At 43.6% G+C, this 24,336-nt stretch overlaps 1 protein-coding gene across 17 annotated transcripts in view; it reads right to left on the bottom strand.

The window, feature by feature from the left end:
• Positions 1–24,336, bottom strand: part of rapgef1b (Rap guanine nucleotide exchange factor (GEF) 1b) — a 54,360-nt gene that overhangs the window by 16,793 nt on the left and 13,231 nt on the right. For 5 of the 17 annotated variants that reach the window (XM_074616779.1, XM_074616773.1, XM_074616784.1 and 2 more), the window contains exons 2-11: positions 8,634–8,779; positions 7,881–8,059; positions 5,465–5,621; positions 5,147–5,235; positions 4,903–5,061; positions 4,130–4,180; positions 3,470–3,584; positions 3,198–3,384; positions 2,264–2,779; positions 863–1,065 (exon numbers count right to left, since the gene is read on the bottom strand). In XM_074616779.1, coding sequence (XP_074472880.1) covers positions 863–1,065; positions 2,264–2,779; positions 3,198–3,384; positions 3,470–3,584; positions 4,130–4,180; positions 4,903–5,061; positions 5,147–5,235; positions 5,465–5,621; positions 7,881–8,059; positions 8,634–8,779 — 1,802 coding nt within the window. The remainder of the gene's footprint in view (positions 1–862; positions 1,066–2,263; positions 2,780–3,197; positions 3,385–3,469; positions 3,585–4,129; positions 4,181–4,902; positions 5,062–5,146; positions 5,236–5,464; positions 5,622–7,880; positions 8,060–8,633; positions 8,780–24,336) is intronic. The other 12 variants (XM_074616791.1, XM_074616782.1, XM_074616792.1 and 9 more) reach the window with 7 other exon arrangements.

Genomic DNA, 24,336 nt, shown 5'->3' with positions numbered 1-24,336 from the left:
ATTGAGAAAAAGAAAAGCACAAATATCTAATGAGAAATAACGATAACCAAAATTGTTCTAACTTTAACAGAAAATAGTGTGTTCATGTGGGACCCCCATCACTCCTTACTGTAGTAAGAAGAATCATTTGTCAGGGCCTTTAAAAGGTTGGATGCCCTCTCCTGCTATGATCTATCCAATCGTGTCTCTTCCTCTCTCTCTCCTCACTGACTCAGTGTCAGACAGTTGTCTCAATTAACCCAGACGCCGACCCAGATTAAGATAAGTGGACTGGATCTGATAAGAGGTTGGTCTTATCTCCCGCTAACAACCAAACACCTCCGTGTTCGTACGGATGTCTGCTTTGGTTACAGAAAGGGGAGACGGAGAGAGTAAGGAGGGGGGAGCTGAATAGGTGAGAGAGAGATAACAAGATAGGAGGAGGCTGGGGAGAAAATTGATGAGGATTACCACTGGAATGTACTTTAGCCCCAGAATGCAATCTGCATTCTTCCTTTCCCAGGCAGCATAAAGCATGAAGACAGTGGGACCAGCACAGAGCTCTACCACAGAGTGCTGCTGGTATTGTTCACATGTGCCAGTGACGCTATCATCACAACACTCTTTGTCCAGTGATCTCTAGGTATGATCTCAAAAATGAATAGTGTAATCAATGAAGGCTCCACAGCCTCCACAAGAAGATGAACTGAACAATTTAAGGAATTTAAATTACAGCTTTGCTCACACAGTCCACATTAGTTAACCCAACTATTTATTTCTACCCATTTGGAAAAGACATTTTAACCGTGGTAGTTTATAAGAAACAGCACAACATCAAAATTGGTTTTGGTCATTCTTGCACACATGGAGAGGTTTTTCTTACCAGTTGCCTTTGTTTCGGGGGCAATGCTGGAGGCAGCAGCGGCTCGTGGACGGAGTCGGTGCTGCTGAAGGAGTCGTTGAAGCCGTAGACCTCCTGGAAGTGCTTGTTGCGCTGCTCGTAGATGCGCTCGCTCTGTGGCATCTGGTAGAACACGGAGGGCTGCGGCTCGGAGTAGTCTTCCACAAACTGCATGTACTGGAGGACTGGAGGGGGATTAGATTAATACACATTTATTGTTTATCTTGCTATGACTTTAAACTCAACCTGAAACTTTAACTGTTGTTAAATTTGATTTATTATTTAATATCCATTCATTTCGTTTTATTTCTTTATTTATTATTGACGGACTAAGTTAATGACTGACTTATTGAATTGATGTCACATTTATTCTGAAGTCAGTTCTTGGTCGCTTTTATTTTGAAGCCAGTTCTTACAGGCTCTTACCGTAAAGCCTAGTATGTACTAGGCATGTATATACATATACTGCAAAACAACGTGGGGGCTGGTTTAACCGTCTTTTTCGAAGTGGAGGCTGGCGTCATCCATCACCTTTTCAGACCTCAACCTGTATAAACTCGCTTTGGCGCTTCACTTCTTCCCCTCTCTCCAGACTCTTTCCCTGTTTCCTGCCTCCCTCCAGATACAAAAACACACGCCCCATATGCACATCTAAGTTCATACGCCACACACAGAAGAGTGTGTCTGTGAGAGGGACAGAGCGGCAGGAGAAGCGAAACGCCAAATCAAGTCTCACGCTGCTGGCTTAAAAAGATGACGTGACAAATAGTATTTGTACTCGGTGTTGGCAATATAGTAATTTACTACATCCCACGTAGAACAAGCCGCTATACATCGAGTATATTCGATACATCGCCCACCCCTGTCATGACATCGTTTATTTTCTTGGAATTGACAAAACTCCTCCAGAGCAATTCAGAGGCTGAGTAGTATTCACCAGTAGTGTCCCTTTAAAGTGACTTCAAGGCTGTTGAAATCATACATGCATGTAGTCATAAACTGTGACAAGTGCTTCAACTAGCAGGAAGGGCTGACTGTATGGAATGACATAATACAGTAGCGAGAGAGGAAGTGATGTAGCAGGTGTGTCAGGAAGTGACCAAATGTTGCCCTCTATGCCCCTGGAGCCGAACCCATTGTAGCACATCCTGGTTTTCACTTCCTGTTTCTATTCACAGTGGAATATTTCCTTGACATCAGCTATGCCTCAATGAACAGATGACAAAGTGAAGCCAATGTCCCTCTGTCCCTTCCTAAATCAACCTCATCCCTTCCTTGATTCTTCCCTGTTCCTTTGCCTCAGTGCCCACTGCTCAGTCATCTCATTTAAAGCCTTCATCGCTCTCTCATTACGTTCCCATCCCCTCCTTTTCTCTCACTTACTGTGTCTGCTTTTCTTTTCTGGCAACGGCGGTGGGCTGGAGGGGACATCTGCGTTCTCGCTGGCTATGTACTGGGCGACAAACTGCCCCCCATTTGTCTGGGGCATGGGCGAGATGGGCGTGAAAAGGGGGAATGGTGGCGTAGGGTGCAGCTCCTCTTCTGACAGGTTGTCGTACTGGGAGGGGTAGCGCTCGTAAAGCACCCGCGACCCTCCGTCGGGGAAGGGCTGGGTGCTGCGTCGCTTCTTCTGCGGAAGGGCGGGGGGCGCGCTGACACGGTGGGAATGTAAAGGATTGGTTTGATTGGGCTGTGGGGTCCAGTATTCTGGCTGCTGTGCTGGAGGAGCGCTGAAGCGAGGATGTGTCGGATGCTGTCCGGGGACCGGGGACGAGGACTCGCTGTGAGACTCAGGCAGGGGGCTCAGGCACCCTCCGACCGGTATCGGGGGCAAGTTCTCCCCGACTGACAAGTCCTGGTGGAGGAAGTCATAATCCGGGTCGTAATTCTCTGTGTTGTCTGAAAAGGTAAAGGAAAGGTACAAATCACATTTCAGTCATCATATATCTAGATTGAACCCTCAACCAGAGTGTAGCTTTTAACTCCTACACAACAGGTGGGGTGAAAAATAGAAATGACACATTAGCAAAGATTTGTCAAGGGTTGGTTCCATTTTGGATCTGATTCCCTGTTGGCAAAATAACTGGATTTGATGAAGCTCTTTAACTAACAGATCTCTTATCGAACCTTTTATCTCTCCTCCCTCTTTATTTATTAGCAAAAAGAAGTGTTGAAAAAACATTTAGGAAACATAAGTAAGCTTCTCATTTTCGTTAAAAAATGCCTAAATAAATTCAAAAGGGTTTGGATTAGATGAGCAGATTTGATGCTAGATTTCAGATTTGATAAAAATCAAACCCCAACCCTGACTTCTTACCAAGCGTCTCACAGCTGGTGTTACGGGAACACTGACCACTGTCCTGCTCCATGGAAGAGAGCTGTTCGTCGGACTTGCTGAGTTTCCCCATGCTGCTGCACGGCGACAGGCGTGGAGAGTCGCCCCCGTAGGATTGGCTCCCCCCAGAGAAACGCCTCTGAAGGAACTCCTGCTCGTAGTCCTGCTGCTGCACAGACAAAGAAAGACCTTTAGCACTCATTTTTCTTAATGGTTTGTTTATTGAAATTGAAGTTTGGACCGTAATCCCTCACCTGTCTGTGGACGCTGCAGGGCAGGCTGGAGCCGCGGCTCATTGGGGCGACCACTGCAACCCGTGTAGGCGACGGGGCCGACTGACGCTTCTTAGGGGGAAGAGCTGGAGGAGGGCTGCAGACGGAACAGCAAACAGAAACAGCGGAATAAAATAACACGAATGTTGGATGTTTTAGTCCAAGAGGCAAAGTCAATACGGACAATCAGGCAAGCACGTAAAACACGCTTTTCTCAGGCATGTATGCACACACACATCCATGTATGAATACATGAACACACACATTGTCATCCCTCCGGTGGAATAGCGAGATGAAAGTGAGGGTGTTTCATGTCAGCCTCTCTCAGCTCTGACATGAAGCTGTCCTGTTTGTCAAACATAAAGTTAATACCAGGTCAAAATGGGGTTGGAGAGCAGAACACAAGGCACCATTATATGGAGGCCAGCAAAAAGACACGGCAAAGGTCAGTCACACACTCTCATGCACGGCATGGTCTTCTGATTGGATGATGAATTCTTCAGCAAATGCCCGGGATAACACAAAAGTTTGGGATGATGCAACCATGCAAGTCAAAAAACACTTTCATCCAATCCAGAAGCTTCATGGGGGTCGAGGGTGGGGTGTTATAATGGAGACAGATGATCCTATGGGCAAACATACTTCTCCTTCTGAGAGGGTCTCCTTTGGCCAGCGTCAGCACTCAACTGCGCTCTGTTCCCAGAATCCAAAGGGAAACCAAAGATGGAACAAATTGAGAGAAACAGCAGAAAAGAGTAAGAAAGGAAGAGACAGAGCAACAAACAAACCAAAGTGTGCCATATTTAAAGTGTGAAAGCAATGAGAGATTTTAAGGAGTTTGGAATTTTGAGCATTTTTGATCGATGGAGCCGCAGCTGGAGGGCGTGGGAAAAGAAAAGAAAATACACTATACACCAAAATGTTTTGGATTTCCAAATTCAAAAAGGTCTAAATCAGTGAAAATGAAAGACGGAACTCCCCTTCCCCTCCCATACCCACATCCTAAAAACCTTCTTCATTCCTCATTTCACATTTTCATTCTAAAAATAAGTAATAAGCAAAACAACTGTGATGAATAAATCCAGAATGGAGAGTGCTTTTGTGACCACAGTGCAAAATGTCACAACATTTCTGTGGCCACATCATCACCACCAAGTCCTCGTCTTTGCTTCTCATTGGATGGAGACAAAACAGAAAAAAAAGGAAACCCTTGAACTGAGAAAGAATTTCGTACTCAGCCTGGCAAAAATCTGAACATTTAAGACTGTATGACATCAACAAATGGAGCTACATGAGGTACCAGTACCTGGAAAGCTTCAGCGAGAAATGTACCACAGTTGTAATATTCTGCATCCTCTCTATATAGACATGATTAAATGGATGCAACTGTGTTGAAGTGTGTCTGTCGTCCTCACCTGAGCTCTGCCATTTTGGCTTCAGGAAGGGGGGGTTTGGGAGGGGCCACGTCCTCATCTGGTATGTCAGAGGCAGCTTCTGCGGGAGTCGCTGCCGGAGCCGTCTTATTCGAGACCTCCTGCTCCCGATCTATCAAGGGCATCTCTGATGACACGCTGCTACACACATAAAAAGCTGTGTGAGTGAATGAACTACTTTGAGTGTCTGGTTGTTTGTATTCTGCAGAGCCCACTTGGTACTCACCTCTCCGCTGTGGTAGCAGGTGGTGCTGGTTTGTTAGGGGAGGTGGGTGACGGCTGCTCCTGTTTCTCTATGGTCAGCTTCACCAGCTCCTGTTCATAGAAAGAGTCGGCGTCAGTGGCCGCTACAATAACGGTAGGACGTAGACAACACTATCCATAACACTTCCTCTACTTGGTCAACCCCCCTGTTTCCACCCAGACGACAATAGAGCTACACCAAACTCAAATTTTTCTGGGGGAGGATCCTAAGACCGCCCGCTTTGGTTTTGAAATCCTCCCTATATTTAAGGTGTCAAGGTTGGCGAGTCTATCAGCCTACCTTTACGCCATCCAGTACTGCTTTGATGACGCTGGTGACCGACGCCACATTTTCCTTGTCCTCCAAGTCGATGCCATCCAGCATCACCTGGTCCGCCCAACGGATAAGGTTGGCCAGACTCTGGTAGACACGGTTATGGCAGGAAGACAGCGCCGAACTGTTGAAAGGGATGTGAGAATAAGATTGGGCGAGGGTAAGAGTAGAGCAAAGCATTAGGGGGGGTAAAGGCAAGAGGAAGTCAAGAGAGAAAGAAGAGATGATGTACAGGAGGTGAGAGACGGTATGGAAACCAGAGGTGCAGAAAGGAGAATGATTCAACACAACAGAGGGGTGTGGGGAGATAAAGCAATGGGACAAGCACATGTTAGACTGGAGGTGACATAAATCACACATATGATACACTTCCATCTATCTACCAGCTATTAAACTACATATTAAGGGGGCATTACGGCAGGTCTGCCTGACTACAAGCCCTGACAGAAGAATGTGTAACCACACTGGGAGCTGGGGTGTTGTTTCTGCCTGTAGTGAACAGTGCGTTCAGACCCGACACTAAGGTGTGGCCCAGGCCTGTACCAACATGCTGCAAATGATGCACAGGGCTGGAATATCCATCCACTGTCTCTACGCAGCTGAGCTCTACGGTGAGTAGGAGGCGGCTGGAGCTATGGGGGTTAGCGGAAGGATATGAGGGGAGGATGGAGAGGTTTGACCCAGAAAGACTAGGGACCGTAGGTTACACTGGAACTAAGTAGGACTAGTGGATTTACAATAAAGTCTACAGCTAGAGTTTGCAGATATGAGACTGATACACAAACCTTTTGGCAAATAAGCACTCTAATCAACTTAACACTGTGTGCCACAACCGCAGGTAGGAGTTACACCCACTGTTGACCTACTTATTTGACCAATATTGATTTAAATCACTGCAGACACTGTGCATGTTTACCAGATGGCAAAACTAGCATTTAACACGTGAGGGTGAAATTCTTTCTTTGTCACACAATAGTAACTTGATGTACAGTTTCTTATTTGCCAAAAAAAACAAACATCTACTAAACTTCTACTGTGATCTACTGGGGTTTGACTCCACTACACTGAGGTCAAATCCCCAGAGACGACTGATTCTCAATGCAGCAGCAACAATCCATCAATCGCTTCTAAGTACAGGGCTGTGAGATACAAAATCTGTCACCTCTGACCTCCATACCTTCATCTGTACTGACGGATGGGGAAAAGGCACAAAGACATATTCAGAGAAGTTCTAACATGTCTTGACAGTCCAAACAAAACTGCAGCTAGGGTTACTTTCACAGAAAGGAAGAACACTTTACACAGAGAGTAAAACAACTATTCCATCTATTAATATATCGGAAAGGTGAAGTTTGTTTTTTCTTCCACAGAGGTAACATTTCGGATAACATGCCACATGAACAGTGAGTAACACATGAGCGTAATTTTAAAGGCTTCAAGCATCAAATCCAGGAAGCTTTGAGGTGAAGGATGTTGTCTGTCAAAACATATTATCAATCTTCACGAGCTGCTGAGCTACATCCCGCTAGTACCGACATGTCCTGCATGCATACCAGCTACGTTATGGGTTACGTCAAAAGGCAAGAATGATGGGAATCACTCGAGAAAAGGTTCATTGTGAATGACTGTATCTAGAGCGGGAAAAGGACAGCAATCAGGAAGCGAGGAAGTTTACTGTAATGAAGGACTACAGTGGAAACCGCTTATAGTGATCATGATTACAGTGAACAACCTCCTTTATGGATCAAAAAGCTTTGGACAGAATCACTCCTATACAAATGCTGTTTAAATAATTTTCTAATAGTAATGAAGTAGTCCGCTTACAGTGTTCATTTGGGGTCTTTTCATACATGACAATATATGAGATAAACATTTTAAAACTACATTAGACTAACGTTAACTGAATTTTTGTTTTGTTTTTTTACTTTACTCCCGTGTTACTTTGCCTCGCAGACCGTCTGCTTTCCGGCTGGATACCTGTGCTACGTGCACATTGATATTATTGACGGGAAAAGGAAATTCATTTTCTCTGAATAAAAAAAACGTATGAGCACGGGGAAAGCACCTGTGGGTGAAGCCACCCTCGTCAAGTGGATTGATGACGGCAATGCCTCACCCTCGGTGAGGGTAAGCAGAAGCACTGGCAGCGAGTGAGTAAAAAGTGAAGCAGTCCGTTTCATTCATGTAATAAATATACAAATGTCAATTAGATGGTAATCTGCATTATAAATGATGCACAACAATGGTTATGATAATCAATATGACCCAGACAGACGTGATTAATATAAGCTGTTTCCGCTGTTTATTCAAATGCCCATTCTGGAAAATAAAAGGTTGGAGGCCTTCAAATATTTGAATTGTTTTATAAAAACATGTGGCTCACCTGTGCTGTATCCGGGCCTCCACCTGAACCAGAGGCAGGATGGCTTCAAGCACCTTGCTGGCCGAGCCTGGAAGCATCTCCAGTACCTTCTTCTCCACGACCATTTTGTCCACGATTGTCTTGAAGTAGCGCAGGGCACTGACCACCTCCTTCTCGTGCTCCTCCAGCCGACTAACCTTCTACAAGACAAAAACACACAACAGTACCTCAGAATTGCGCTACAAAACTACTTATGATTTTTAAAAACACCAGCGAAATTACTCATCACTATTATTTGAACCATCACAACAGCCCGGTCTCCCTGCTGTGGTTCTATTATTCCCATGGTTTGCTTGCAGTTCAAAGAACCATCCATCAAGTGATGTGGCTTGGAGCCATCGTGGTACTACAGCAACGGGCTCTTTCAGCTTTCTCTGGTCTTTCACAGCAGGGCTGCTGGGGAATATACTCATTACACCGAAAGCCTTGAGAGGGAGCGGAGGAGTTCATTCAGGAAGCGGCCCAGTTCCATTCATGCCTTTATAGGTTTAGACACCTGCTGTAGAGCAGCCAGCCGCCACAGCGACTGGGAAGCTGTGGGAACCAGCGGGGAAACTCGTGCACATACACAGACACAATGGAGTATGGGAGCACAAAACATTAAACAGGAAAGCGATCGTCTCACAAATAGGCAAACAAAAACACGGAAAAGGTGGGAAAGAGATGCATTTCCCACAATACACACACACATAGAGCAAACACACACACACACACCTTGTTTGCAGGTTTCTCAGTACTCTTGGCTGCTGGCTCGGGCTGCAGTTGCTTGCCCTTCTTGGATGGAGTCCTCTTGATCTTGGGAGAGTGGAACTTGTCCATCAGTTTCATGGTGAAAGAGGACAGATGGGACCGCTGCGAGTCTGTGGACAGAGGGGAAACAGGAAGATGAGTGGTCAGTCGAGGAGGAGAGATTCCCAGAGGGGAGGAATAGAAATGAGATGAAAACAGATGGCACACGGCATACTGAAGTGTGGATCACACTATGCCCCTCATCTGAAATGATGCTCAAGTGACCAGCTGAACACCAGCTAGATACTAGGGATGGGTCATGATTTTTTAATTTCCGAATAGTCATTAAATTATACAGGGCCGGCTCTAGCCCTTTTGGTGCCCTAGGGTTAGGGTTCAACCCCCCCAGAAGCCGCAACACACATCAGACATCACAATGGTTTCAAGATAGAAGTTAAGATTTTTTATTTTCATAAACAACTATATTTATTATATTATAAATAAACAATTGGTCCCCAATATTGTTAACTTAAACACTATACTTTAACACCTCCATTAACAAATAAGTGCAGCCGGGAAGATGAAAAAGTGTGAGGAAGAGAGTTACAGGGGTGAAAAGTGTTTTTCTTTCTTTCTTTATTAATTTGTTCATTTGTTAATGCAGAAAATGAGGAAGGGCACCCACTGGCATTTTTTTAATTTTAAATTTTTATTATCATATTCTTTAGAGGGCGACCACTGCCCCCCAGAAGGTGGCGCCCTAGGCGACTGCCTATAAGGCCCTATGCCTTAAGCCGCCCCTGAAATGATAGAAAAAAATCAAATAGTTTATGTGACTATTGTCTTGTCTTAAAAAAAAAATCCCTTGTTTTTATCGTCAGGCACCGTCTGGTAGTAACGCTACTAAATAAAACATGTGTTCATGTGAATGAGCCCAAGTTCTAAGCTGTAACGAGGACTGGGAGGCGGGGTTAAAGGAAACGCTACTGCGCCTGCTCTATGGGCCCAATGGATCCGGAAGATCGCCGGATGATCCTGGTACTTTATCCCTCAGTAGTCAAACCTTTTCTGCTTCATACGCCACTGAGCAACTCTCATAGGACTGAACGGAAGCCCGCCTCCAACGCTTTATCCAGTTTACTTCCTTCATCCATGTAAAAACACACTTAACTCAAACTCGACAGAAACAACATAAAACTCACTAAAAATGTCTTAGCCAGTCAGTCAACCCTTAATTCCTCGAGTTATATTTGAAAACGTGGCGGCTCTACACACTGTCTGTCTCTCTCTCCCCACGGAGCAGCTGCGAGGGAGTTATCGAATAGCATGTTTGCTTGAAATGCCCATCCCTACTAGATACAAGACTGGTATCCTTAAGGGAAGAAGTATTTGTAACAGGCACATTTCATCTGCTCTCTCGGCTCCCGACAATAAATCTGCTGGACAGGCGCAGTCATAGAGCCTCTTCCAGCAGTCAATTATGTGCACAGATGTGAGCACAGCACACACATGTGAGTGCGCACAAAGAGAGACAAGGACAGAGCAGAAGAGCGTGGTTATAATAAAGTACTGCAGTTAGTGCTGAGATAAAAATTGTTTTATGGTACATAATTGAGAGGGGCTTCATAATAGCGGTGTAATTTGGCAGAATTCCACTTGTTCACTGCAGACAGGACTGACTGGATCACTCCGTTAATCCCAGGAGAACTGACTGCTCAAAAACGCACGAGGGTTGATCCGAATGCTTCGAAGCTTCGACCATTGCCATGTTAATCAACCTCCAAATGAGTTTTCGAATGCTTTGTTTTTTATATAAGTTTGTAATAATAAAGTATAAATCCTAAAATAGCCCATGAAATAAGGAATAATCCCACAACATTATTCATTATTAATTATCATCAGATGGATATCAATGTTTGTTGTGTGTAGAGGTGCGTATGTGTACAGTAGTGCGGCAGTGGCACAGAAACGGGGGAGATAGAGACAGACAGACAGACAGACAGAAGATGTTAGCCTGCTTTACCGCAAAGTTTCAAATACCTTTGTATATTGTAATAATACTTTGGGACAGCCCTAAAAGGCACAAGCGTCTCCTGCCGTTCCACTTTTCTATATTTTGACGTGATAAACTACATGTTAGGGCATCGACCCCTGTCAAATACAGCCGAGAATGGCGTCGACGTGGGATTGAGGATGCCCTGAGCTTCTCAAATGGACCAGATGATGATGGTAAGAATAGGGAAGAACACAACTAGGTAGCCAGCTGACTTTTTTTAGTTAAATGGGTTGTTTGTAGGTCAGCATGACGTACGTCATGAGGACGTTTTACATTAATCGGAGTATGCACGGCTGCATGTAAATGGAAATATTAGTGGAATAATCATGTCCATTAGCCATGTAAACAGCTTAGTAAGAATCAGGATTGTCCCGAATACCATTTTTTGGGCTTCGAAGCTTCGGTGAGAACTATTTGAAGGTATTCGAAACTTTGCTTCAGCGAAGCGCAGCAGGCTGACATGTTCTTCCTTCCTCCATCTCCCCCGTTTCTTGGCCGCACTACTGTACACACACACACACTTTTTCGGAATAGGGGCAAAAAAAAAAAGGATATTTGGTGCATGTTAATGTAGTCGGTGTCTCCCTTCACTTTTCTGCCCCATCCTTCTATATCCACCAAACTGAATCAGGAGATAAATACTAGGTGGGAGCTGGCAGGAAGGGTGGCTTTTTTTTATCAGCGACAAAATTACACCTCTATCTGGCGTAATCTCCCCAAAGCTCGACAACAGCGGGATCTGACATTCCACGGCCATCAGCGTAAAAACGCTGAATGCCGAATAGCGAGCAGCAGCAGGAAAACACCACAAACTAGACGTCCAGCCGGGCAGTGCTTTCATCTGCACCATCGATCCACATGCCACGGCACATATCCACCCTACTGTTCTTTCTCCCCACCCCTAATCCTCATCATCCCTTACTCCGAGCAAAAGCCAAAGTTTGCTGAGCAAGCCGAGGACGACTGTGTGTCTCATTAAAAATGTTGATGAGAACGCTTCCAGTGGAGCTTCCTTCCTTCCTTCCGATACAAATGCATGTGAAGAGGCATGCGTGACCCCTCAGGATTTACACTGCGTCTAAAAGAAAATCTTATCTCCAACAAGTTGTGCAAAAATAAACTGGCTGTTGTGCAGGCGTTAGTGAGTTACTAATGGTGCATGGCTGATTCAATAAACTACTGGAAATGTATCGCATGACCGGCGTTGTGTCACCTTTAATCTGCATTTGACCTCATTCCTAACATCCAAACAAGTCACTCACATGTACATGACAGGCAAATTTATTGTCCTACATAAATATGTCAGCTTTATTCAAAGACAACATAACTCTAAATATTAGAAGACACGTACGAGACAAATATAGAACATTTGCGAATTTCATTAGTAGCCCAGTTCTGTCACTACAAAGGAAAAACCACAACGATATAACAGAGATAGCATTCTCTTTATTCAGTGGAGGAAACAGATAAAACATCAGTTAGTCATCTAGGCAGGATGGAGGGAGAGAGAAAGAAGACAAATGCTGTCTTCAAAACCGCCTACTACGTACTACAGACAAACGCAGTATACAGTACATACTACATACTGCTCTCCTCAGTAGTATGTAGTATGAAACTGTTAAAGTGATTTGCCTTTAAACCAGCTCTTAAAGCACTGGACAAAAAGTATAGTATGCAGTTGAGAATACAGCCAAAGTGTTTGAGTTTATCAGACACAGACTGGTGACTAAGCACACTGAAGACCCTGCAGAGGGTGACAACCTGCTCATCTCGACACAGCTGTCTGGATCAATACTGTGTAGCTTAGCCACATGGGATGTTGTGCTGAATCAGTGCACCTAAATAGAGCCTGAATATCACAGCTAGAGCTGACAGTGTGTGAGGGTTTTTTTGCACCCTGAGGCTATACAGTACATAAGTGTGTTAGCCAGTTTTGCCGCAAGCCAGGGTGCTATCCTGGCACTCTATGGCAGAGTATAGAGCGGCCCTTTGATCGAACAGCAGCCTCCATATGAATTTAGTCTCACATAAACCTGTTTGACCTGGTTTCTCCCATATTCCTGGCATGAGTGCAGGTGATGTGGCTGACATCACAATAGAGTTGTCACGATACAGAAATTCTGACTTCGATATGACAACCCCGCCTAAATATCTTGAAACCAATACAGAAACAATATCATGGGAAAAATCTAAAACATTAGGAAAGTGATAAGTAGCATAACATGGAACTTAAATTATTTTAAAATGTATTAATTAAACAAATGAAATGGTATACAGTAATCTGATGTCCCCTATACTTCAGTTTGTGATTTCCTTGATAGTTAACTTTTATATTTGCATTTCAAATGTCCGTCAAGGCGGAGAGTGGTACTGGTAGACGGCGAGAGGCTTCCTAAACTAAAACCCACAAACTGATAACAAATTCAGATGAAGTTCTGTGAGAAGTTGATGAGAGAAAAGCTGCTAAAATCGGGAAGACACCACAGTAACTGTAGAAAGAGCTGTGTCGTGTCGAAGTGGCGTGAAGAGAGAGAAGAGTCCCTCTCACCGGACTGCTTTTCCTCTCTGTCCATCACATTACTGAGAAACACGGTGATATAATATTTTAACACATGCTCTTTGGTGGTTGATGTGTTTGCTGATTTACAGGAGATGCTTGGACGGATTCAGAAAAGATGGTGAATCTAATATTATCAGTACATTTGATCGATAATTAGAGCCGCGCTGTTATTTTCTATGTTTTTTTAGGGGTGTTCTGCTGATACAGACACCAGCTCAGAGCGAGACTGTGCAGCCGCTGAGCGGTTCATGACCTGCTTTAATCTTCACTTATTGACTCCATCCTTCTGGTTATCACTACAGTTTAGTGTTTGACCGCTTGAAGTTCTAACTCCCTGCTCCCGCGGGATCCCAATCCTGATTGCGTCCTCTAAAGCAGAGCGCTGCACACGCACGGCCTCGCGGTCACACATCGACGCAACCCATGGCTCTGATTTAAACACTGTCATTCTTAAAAGTACCTGTATTATAAAACGGGGTATCCTTTTTAACGGCAGGGTATTGCGATACCTTTCTAGTATTGGTATACCGTGCAACACTACATCACAATATGCTGGACCCTCTCGATCAATCCCAGCTTGAACAGGCCCAGAAGGACTACGTGTGAGTTTACAGCTGCAGCCCAGAGTTGAGAAGCAGTGACATCAGCACAATGAGTCACCGCCATGATCGATACAGCTGGTCCCTCAGACACCATCCCAGCCCCCGTGGCTCAGCTGTTTATCACGCACACTGGGCCGGTTCCCCGTCTCCTGTCTGCTCCCAATTCATTTCTCTACCACCCCCACCTCCCTCCCTCTCGCTCTCTTCAGTTCTGAGAAGGGAGGGCCCTCCCCCTCTAGAGTTCACTGGAAGTCTGGCTCGGCGTGGAAATGACATCATCAACAGAAAGAGATGAACAGGGTGAAAGAGAGAAGAGGGAGAATACAGTGAATACAGTGAAGTGCTCTGTTACAGTCATGTACGCCTCTCATCGTCCACTCCTCCACCAGAGACGGGCCCCGCCATCCCTCCCGCTCTCCCCAGCTGCCTGCCTGCCGCTGCTGTCCAGAGTTATGAGGTGATGATGTCATTGGTTGTAATGTCTATTACACTGAATCCACTAGTCATGGGCTAAATAAAAGACTGAAAGAAACCTCACAGTGAAAACAGTTTTTTTTCCTTAATTTTTTGCCCAGGACTCAACATGCCTTTCTGCTGGTGTGCCTCCTAAACTCTCTGTACTCTAGTATCAACTCAGTCACATGGTAGTTTGTGAAATAGTCGCGGAATTTTATCTATTTGATCCGTGTACATAGACACGAATTTCCCTTTTTTTCCGTGATGCTCAGCACAACTTTCAACAATGTATTTTTGTGCGTTTTCCTAAGAATGTCCAGCAACACGTGTTCATTTTTGCTCCAGTCTTTTCAAAATAAAACTACTTAGTTAGGCTTAGGAAAATTTAGACTTGGTTAGGTTTAGGCAACAAACTACTTAGTTAGGCTTAGGAAATGATTGACTTGGTTAGGTTTAGGCAACAAACTACTTAGTTAGGCTTAGGAAATGATTGACTTGGTTAGGTTTAGGCAACAAACTACTTAGTTAGGCTTAGGAAATGATTGACTTGGTTAGGTTTAGGCAACAAACTACTTAGTTAGGCTTAGGAAATGATTGACTTGGTTAGGTTTAGGCAACAAACTACTTAGTTAGGCTTAGGAAAAGATTGCTGTTGGTTTAAAATAACTCCAGAAGTGCTGCAACTTAAGTACGGAAGTTATGTGACAAAAACTACTTAGTTAGCTTTAGGTAAAGATCACAGTTTGGGTTAAAATAACTCCGGAAGTGGCGTAACTTAAGTACGGAAGTTACGTGACAAAAACTACTTAGCTTTAGGAAAAGATCGTGGTTTGGGTTAAAATAACTCCGGAAGTGCTGTAACTTAAGTACGGAAGTTACGTGACAAAGCCTTGACTTGTGGTTTCACAAGAGACACAAACACTGGTCTCCTGGGCGAAAAAAAACAGTATTTTTTGACCCATCCCAGCCACCAGACCTCCTCCCTACGTGGCGTTTGCCGCTCTCTATACTTCCCGGTTCACAACTACGTGGATTACATATGAATTGATTTTGTGCTGACCATCAAGAAAAGAATTTGAAATTTGTGTCTATGTATTGTACACAAATCAACACATTAGATTTCGTGACTATTTCACAAACTGCTGTGGGACTGGGCTGCTAGTACACCTGCGAAACACCATTATATACTTTATAGCCATTATTTGGATTTTTACTGCCTTGAGGCTGCTTTTAGAGAAGTAGTGAACAGAGAAGGAGTGGAAACTTCAAAATTCCCAGAAGGGACCAGTTCATTCACACCACTTTCTTTGTTGATTCCTGGTAGTACCTCCCAAATTTAAAATACACTGCAACACAGCAGCAGAGCCGGCCTGATAAACAGTAAAGTGTGCTTACACTTCCATAAAGGGTGAGGAGGTTTGACTCCTCTGTTGTAAACTGCAACAGGCCCACAGAGAACTGAACACACACACACAACTCCCCTGAGCCTCATTATATTACACTGCAACCTCACACAGCACAGTGCGATGAGTCCTGCGGTTAAGGCTCACGTATATGTATATATACATATATATCATAGCGATAAAACACATGATAAACAATTAATGTTCGTTTTTCTTTCTATTTGGCAAAAGTCTATCAAATCAGTGAAATTTTTTTCATGATGCTATGAAGGATATATGAAAAAGAAATCCTTAATATCAGATTGTTGATGGTAAATAGTGAAGGATTTAGCAAGTAAATATCCTTTGGAGGCATTTAAATTGCTTAAATACTGTGCTGCTTTGAAAGGCCTTGGGGACATTTAAAACAAACAATCTGAACGACTCTTGAACAAAGCCTGGGAGGGTTCACACTCAACTCTGCGGTATAGTGGAGTCCCCAGGAGCCTTCCTAGCTGCTGGATTGTCTCAAAGCCTCATTGCACAATAAGTAAATACAAACACGCACACACACCAAGGGGGTATATTTCACGTATTTTCTCATTTGCAGAGTTAACTGTGGGTCCTAGACCTCCACATTTAATTCTGTTTTGCAGAAACGCTTTATATCAATACTCATCGTCATGGTACGTCTAGTATCTTCCATAGAAATTTAACCAATCTGGGGTTTTCCCAACCACAACACAGACTCACCTAGGGCTGCGACTAACGATTATTTTCATTGCAGATTAAAACAGATTAATAAATAAATTGATAAATGTCTTTTGGCGTGAGGCAAATTAGATTTTTTGTTTTCACAAAAACGTGAAATAAAGCTCAGCCCACCTGTCTGACAGAGACATCCTTGAAGGTTTTTGAAACACTGTCTTCTAATAAACTACATTTTATGAGTGTAAACAGTGTGTGCTCCTTTCTATTTATAGGACTGTCTCTGTGAGCACGAGAAGGTTGATGTAAACGGTGCCAGATTGGTTACAGTTTAATGGACAACACAGACCATGACACACTGACACATATCCATATATTCAGTTCAGTTAGCATCAAAATATTGGATTTATGCCTTGGTTCTACTTTTACTGTGGGATTTGCTTTAAATGATGTGTTTTGGGATGTACCTAACCAATGCAATGACCAACACATTCAGCTTCCCATTTAAATGAATACAATGTTGCCTGACCAAACGTCTGGTCAGAGGATATACAGTAAAATACTTCAGTTGCTGGTAGTGATCCCTAAAGCTCAACTGATGACCGTCGACACATGATCTTGTTCAGATCTGACTGAGGAACTGACAGGCTGGCAGATTGATTTGGTTCTTGTTCAGTACAGGTGTGATCTATACAGGACAGCTGGTCGGCCCCTTGCTGACCCCCCCCCACTCTAGGAATAGGATGAAATCTGGGTGGAGGGATACAGGGGAGGAGGCTGTGCGTAAGGTTACAGACACAGCTGTCACCTCCCACTGAACTCCCGCTCAATGAAAGTGTGCTAGTCCTGCGTATTCGGACTTGTTGAGCGTGCTAGAAGATTGAAGCAAGAGTCGGAAAGGTCACCGTGCCAGCTGTTGAGGAAGGAAGGAAGGGGGCTAGGGGAAAAACTCATCTCAAAGTGTGCGTACAGCAGATAGTATGAATGATCTTCTCAACAGCGCGGGACAGGGTAGTTAATATTCATTGAACTGATGCGTGGAGACTGAATGGACTATCTAGATGAAATGTAATCTGCTCCTGCTCTCTACTGAGAAAACGAAAATCTATGAGTGTGCGCACACACGTAGGATGGAGATTAACACAAGGATGCAGATTGATTCCACCTCTCTTTTAAGCATTGGCTATAACTTAGGGGTGGGAATCACCAAAGGCCCCACGATACTAAAGTCACGATACGATCCTATTGCGATTTGAAACAATTTGCGATAAGATATATTGCGGTTTATTACCTTTTTTGCAACTGAAAATTATGCAGTTTGTCAACACCTGCTTTGTCCAATAAAAATACAGTTTTCACTCTGTTCATCTCAGGGTTTTCATTCACATATCTTGAGGTCAGAGGTCAAGGCACTCCTTTGAAATGGCAGTTTTTCCTCACCAAAATTCAGCGTAACTTCGGAGTGTTATTTAGCGTTTCTCCCCGACAGGCTAACATGACGTATATAAATATATCTCTCATCTACTCTATACTGACGTGTGGAAAGTGATGCCAGCCTCCCTGGTCTCTTTAGTCCTTTTAGTAAAGCAGTTAGGTTCTGAACAGCTGACAACCAGTTGCTGCCCATAGGTGTCGATTGTAGACAATACTCAGGTAAAATGGTAGTCAGGTATCCCATTAGTTATGACGTAATGTCGCATCTACTGTTTTATATCTATGCTGAGACCGCTACAACCTCTGAAAGACAGAATAGCGACCGGGCCTTCGGATTGTTTAGAGGTTAATAGTTTATATAATAAAATATAAATACTTGGCATCTGTCTATCGATGCAATATTGCCGCACATAATATCGCGATACTATGCTGTATCGATTCACCGCTGGCGCTACACTATTAACTGTACTTTTAAAACACACAATCCATTCACTCTTGACACACTTAAGTAGAACTTGTGAAAATGAGAGAAACCCCACCCTGGGATACGTGTAAATAGTGCAATGTAGACAGCGCATTGTTTATAAGCAACCGTGCATGCCTGCAAGGAAGCCTTATATGTCTATAAAAACGACAACATAGTGAGTGAATTACTGTCTGCTAACACTGTAAAAACAAAAACCGCAAAGGTGCCGCGCCAAGAAGTATCATATCTCCACAGGCAAGACCTGCTGTGGAGCAAGAGTGTGGAATGCGAGCCTGAAGGCATGGGAGACGAACAGCGGGGAGAAAATGGAGAAAAATTCAACAGGAAATAGTTAAGTGCTTGGTGAATTATTTATCCTCCCCATTGTAGTGGTTGGCTTCCTGCTGGCTGTGTTCAATTTTCAATAGGACTCCTCTTTATGTTGTCAGTTATCTACAAGCAGCACTATAGGGCACAGCAGGCTGGGTAGAGTGTGTGCTGCAAGCCGAGCTACTGCTCCAGGATGGCAGGGAGGAGAGGAAGCCCTGGTATGGAACGTGGCCCTGGTTAATGGTTGATTTCAGAAGCAATGGAGGAAGAAGTCCAGCGGTAGGTTTTACAGTTTTCCTGCTGAGCCGTTCAACAACGAGCCACAGGAGGACTGAGAGCATCCAGTCTACCTACCGAGTAACTAAATGAGATGCAGTGGATGCTTAAGTATTCAGTACACTCACCATCTATTGTATTTCACTTAAGAAATGAGTAAATGAGACACAGAAGATGGTTTTCAGGAGGCAAATCAAATCATCAATGCAAACTGACACATCCAAATACTGGATTTCGGCAGCCACTCACTTCCCAATGACTTCGGAAGTCCCAAAATAAACATAATGGGCAAATCATTTGTGACTTGGCATCTGTGTAATTACATCAGGGATTACAATAAACTACTAGTCATCTCTAACTGGAACGACTGACTGAAATGAATACTCCACTAAAGTAATAGAAAATAGCTCACTCTTAGCTCATTTGTATTAAAACATACAATTACTTTTCAAAATTAGAAACCCAGATGTGTTTTTCGCATTTAACTTTCTGTAGACTGATTTATACATGGTTTGTTTTTACAATCTATTCTTTTTAATAAAGAATAAAAAATATACCTCAACTGTTCACTATTAAGTGCCACATTTCTCATGTTTCAGTGCAAGTTAAGAATTTCAAAATAAAGACTTATAAAATGACGATACGTATCGATGTTTTCACTTTGCGATGATATTGGATCATTGAATCGTTCCAGATCGATGAATCGTTACACCCTTAGATTGTACGCTATTAATAACTTACACAAACAGTGTGTCAGTGACCTGTAAAGCAGCCCCACCAACCATGGGTCAATGATCAGCATGTGGCGATGGAGGCGTGCTGGGTTGCATGGGAACAGACGGCTCGGTCAACCATGGCTAACAGAGCGTAGCCACACAACACAGGCGATCTATATTAACCCCAGATCCATATCACAAAACAGCACAAAAAACAGATCTATAACTGCTTAGCGAGATGGTGTTTGGTCACCGATGTTCCGCCTGCAGTGCGACATGAAGATGAGAAAGTGAACGAAAGACACTAAAGATCAGTGTCTTTCTCCGAGAGTGCCATCTGCTCTCGGATCTAACCACAGAGGTGACACAGTAGACTGAGTGGCTGATGATGGAGAAAACATCTATACGGGGAAACTCCTGCTCTGAGAACAACACGTCATTACCTCTATGAGTCATGAGATCACACTCTGAGATAAAAAACAATATCTAAAATACCCTCACCGTGTGAGAAAGGGGGGGAGAATAACATTCAACATGCAAATGCGTTCTGATTCCTGATTGTACAATCTCTCATAAAAAGTATCCTCACTCAATACTGTGACGCATCTACAAAGTGATGAAAATATGTTGCATTAAGACATAATAACTAAGCAGCATGTAGAGGCACATAACAACAAAATCCAGCCTAATCTCTTGGTGACACACCTTGCATTCTTGAGTCTGTTTATTTGTGTCGTCTTCTTATTACTCAGGATAAACGGCTGGAGTCAGAGACACATCATCCAAATATTTCCATCACACCTACAGAGGAGTTTAAGGGGACAAATCCACCATTTATCAAGACACACACGTCTCTCGCTTTGCAAAACAGAGCAATCTGACGAAGCACGATCTATTATCTGAATCTTCTGTCAGCGATAAAGCCGTGGGTTTAAAGCTACGTTTTGCAACAATATTTTGCAAAACAGAAAGTCACAAGGTTATACTTGCTGTAGCAACATGGCAGAACAGTGAGGGGGAAACAAATATATTGTGTTATATTCATAACATAGCTTAAAATAAACCACTAGGGCGACTGAGGTTAGGACAGACTATGCACAGTTCCAGCCTGCAGATGGGATGTGGTGGATGATGTGTACATATTGGGGGTAGTGGGTCAATGTGGAGCCTCTGGAAGTTAGTAAGTTCACTAACATTTAAGTTTTTCTAAAAGGAGGAATGATGTCTCCTTACAGGGAGAAATGCTGGAATGTTTGCATTTTGTTTAAATGGTGTCTATTATATACAGCTCAGGCCTTATACTGTCTCATTAGATGCAATGAGGAATAAGGAATTCCACTAAGACACAGGAAAGCTGACTTTACCTGCTGCGGTTGTATTCAAAGTAGACTGTCATATGATTCAATTATTTAATTGTGATTAATTGCATGATTGTCCATACTTAATCACAATTAATTGCAAATTAATGACACATTTTTATCATAAAGTGGGCATGTCTGTAAAAGGGAGACTCGTGGGTACCCATAAAACCCATTTTCATTCACATATCTTGAGATCAGAGGTCAAGGGACCCCATTGAAAACTGCCATGCCATTTTTCCCTTGACAATTTTGCGCAAGTTTTGAGCGTTATTTAGCCTCCTTCACGACACGCTAGTATGCCATGGTTGGTACCTATGGATTCTTTAGGTTTTCTAGTTTCATATGATGCCAGTAACTTCACTCTAGCTTTAAAACGGAGCCCTCTACAACCTCAACCTCGCCAGTTGCGCTAATGCATTAAAGAAATTAGTGCCGTTGAAGAGTTATCGCGTTAACTTTGACAGCCCTAATTCAAAGCTCACAAAGAGAATGTTTTCAGCAGGTAACTAGAAATATTATCACAGTATTAAATCCAAGGTGAGTCATTCCGTGAACTGCTCTGGTCAAGTAGTTAATTATTAAGGAGAAATTTCTTGGGGAAAATTAAAATTTTCTCTGGAACAGAAAACCGCTCAATCAGATCGGTACATTTTCAATCCAATACGACACATGGTATGACTCAGGTGCAGAGCTCTATACTGTGACAAATGTAGGCCAGTCTTGGATGATGGTGTTGTGGAAGAGGGTGGAACTATTAGGCCTGTGTATTGTGTGGTGGCATAAACATTTACAAGTCTCTAGCCTCAATGCCTCCTCTGTTTAACTATGAAGCCAACAAAAGTCCTTCTTCTAAAGCGCTCTCTGAGCAGAGTTAATAGTTCTTTATGCTCCTCCGTGCCTTCCTACCTGACTGGTGGTTCATTCTTACTGGCACCGTGGCTGGTAGGAAACCCACACATTTCCTTCTTTCTACTTTGACCACATTGTTTGTCCACATTTGCACATCACTGTGCGGTTCTGAGAAGAAAAAAAGAAGTTTAACCAAACCCACTGTTGGAACTGCTGGTGGCTCGTTGCCATATTAACCCCCACCCCCCAAGCTACTTTTATTATTATTACTCATTCATTCCTCCGCTCCACTGCTTTTGATGGCCACTCTTTCACACCCTCCCTTTTATATCAGTATGTGTGTAATTGCAACTAAATTAACAGCGATGTATTAGTGATGCAGCATGTGGCAGCTTTAGTGTTACAGCGAGCACACACTGTACCGCATCATACCACACTGCACTGACTGTGGGCTGTGACAGACTATTAAGTTATTATGACTATTCAAATAATCCCTACTCCCTGGCAGTAACTCTTTCTGTATGGCTTCAATATGGGTTGAGGTCTCATAGTGGACACTGGACGAGCTAACGGGACCAGTTAATGGGAGCACTTGGCACAGCAGTTCAGTGGGGTTGTACTGAAAGTTATGGAGGGAGCCCCGAGGTCTAGGTCACTCAATTGTCCTATGTACAACAGACACACACATACACACAGACAGAAACAAATGAGTACACAAAGAGTGCCTCTAAACTGCTGAACCAAAAGTGAAAGGTTGCAGAGGGTATGCCACAGGGCTAGGTTTTCAACAGCATCGACAACTAATGGAAAATAGTCCACAGTCCACAGTCCACACGAGCAGGAGGCTTGTGATGACCCCCAACTGTAAAATGAAAAGCTGCACACACACTGGCACAGTGACAAAAGGGTTGAGGAAACTACAAAGTGAAAATATCAGAGGGGAACTTATATCACAGAAGTTACAGGCTATAAATCTACTGGCCTCGAGGAAGATTCAAAAAACACAATTAACTTGAGAGTCCCGCTGCAGGACGGGAAGAAATCACTCAATATCTGCAAATAAACCTCGGGAAATGTAAACTGTATGAGGACCAGAACAGAGGCCTGTACTACGAAGCGAGTTCAACATACAGTTCAACGCTGGTTGTAGAACAGTTCAAAGTGAAATAAATAATAAAATAATAAAAAGAAAATAAATATAGACCTAGTCTAAATCACAATTGAAACAATACAGATATATACGAGACATTTTTTTTTATATCGTCATATTACCCTGCCCTACACTGATGCATAGAATGAATGAGGCTACAGACAGTCACATACAGTACATTTACTGTTATATTAGAGGAGAGGGTAAGCACATGCGAGGTGTTGAAAGCGGGAAATCACGCAGCACACACACACATACACACAATCCTGGGTACCCCTCCTGTTCCTTCCCCCCTGACGCCGAGGCCACTGGCACCATTTCCTGTCCCTTGTCTCCCTCGCTGAGCGCCGCTCCCTCTTTTTTCTGGACAAGCTTCACAGTCCAGAGCAGCCTGGACTCCGAACGTCTGCTTCTACAACAACTTACCTCACCTAAACAGACTAGGCCTGAAACTCCCACGAGACAAAGAAAGCTCACTGCGCCACACACCCACCCGACAGGAACACGCTCGAAGCGGGCTGATCCTTCAAATGACCTTCTGGCTAGAGCGGTTTACTGCGTTTTGCAGAATACCATTTAAAGCTCGCTTTCTGAGCCGAGTGTTTCGGCGGAGACAGACAGGCAGCAGGTTCACCTTGGGTGAAACCAATAGACTAAAGAACCACAAAGTGCTATAAATACCCGGCTTGTCAGTATCTGTAACATCAAGCAGCACCAGAACACAGACACTGCGACAGCTAAAAACCCTGTGATCTACTGAGATGAATCCAGAGATCTCAGTGAACGGCAGCTGTTTCGCAAGAGAGCACGATGCAGACAGCAAACTATAAAGCACTCGAGATACGAGACTGATCCTACACAGAGACAAACAGCTACCAGAGAGCCAATCACTTCACTGCCATAGTACAAGACAGAGACAGATACAGAGAAACATAAGCAACAGCGCTCTTGTGAGTAAATGGCCTCAAACAGCGAGGAGTGGTACCATTCGCCCCGCGTTAGAGTGCTGCACAAAGCTCATCTTGTCTGTACAGCGGCCTACTTGTCATCCTCTTGACACTTTGTGCACGCACACTGTATCGGACTGACAGACAGATGCCAAATAATACACATTCATCTTGCAGTTCTAGGGAACTGTGGCAAACCAAACTCTTTGCATTCGGATTGTTTCACAGCAGCATCTTAAAAATAGGCTCAGATGACAGATGTGTCGGCCACAAAGAACAAGACTCGCACAGCCACTTATAATTAGGCAGTGGTTTGTTTAAACTATGTCAGCGATGAATAATCCAACACGCACTGAAATAACTTTACTGCTTCTGCTTAAATTCTTTTAATCATC

This window comes from Sebastes fasciatus, chromosome 19, assembly GCF_043250625.1.
Source record: "Sebastes fasciatus isolate fSebFas1 chromosome 19, fSebFas1.pri, whole genome shotgun sequence".
Taxonomy (NCBI): Eukaryota; Metazoa; Chordata; class Actinopteri; order Perciformes; family Sebastidae; genus Sebastes; species Sebastes fasciatus.
Note: the sequence above shows the minus strand (reverse complement) of the source record. Positions and strands in the feature narration are given on the sequence as shown.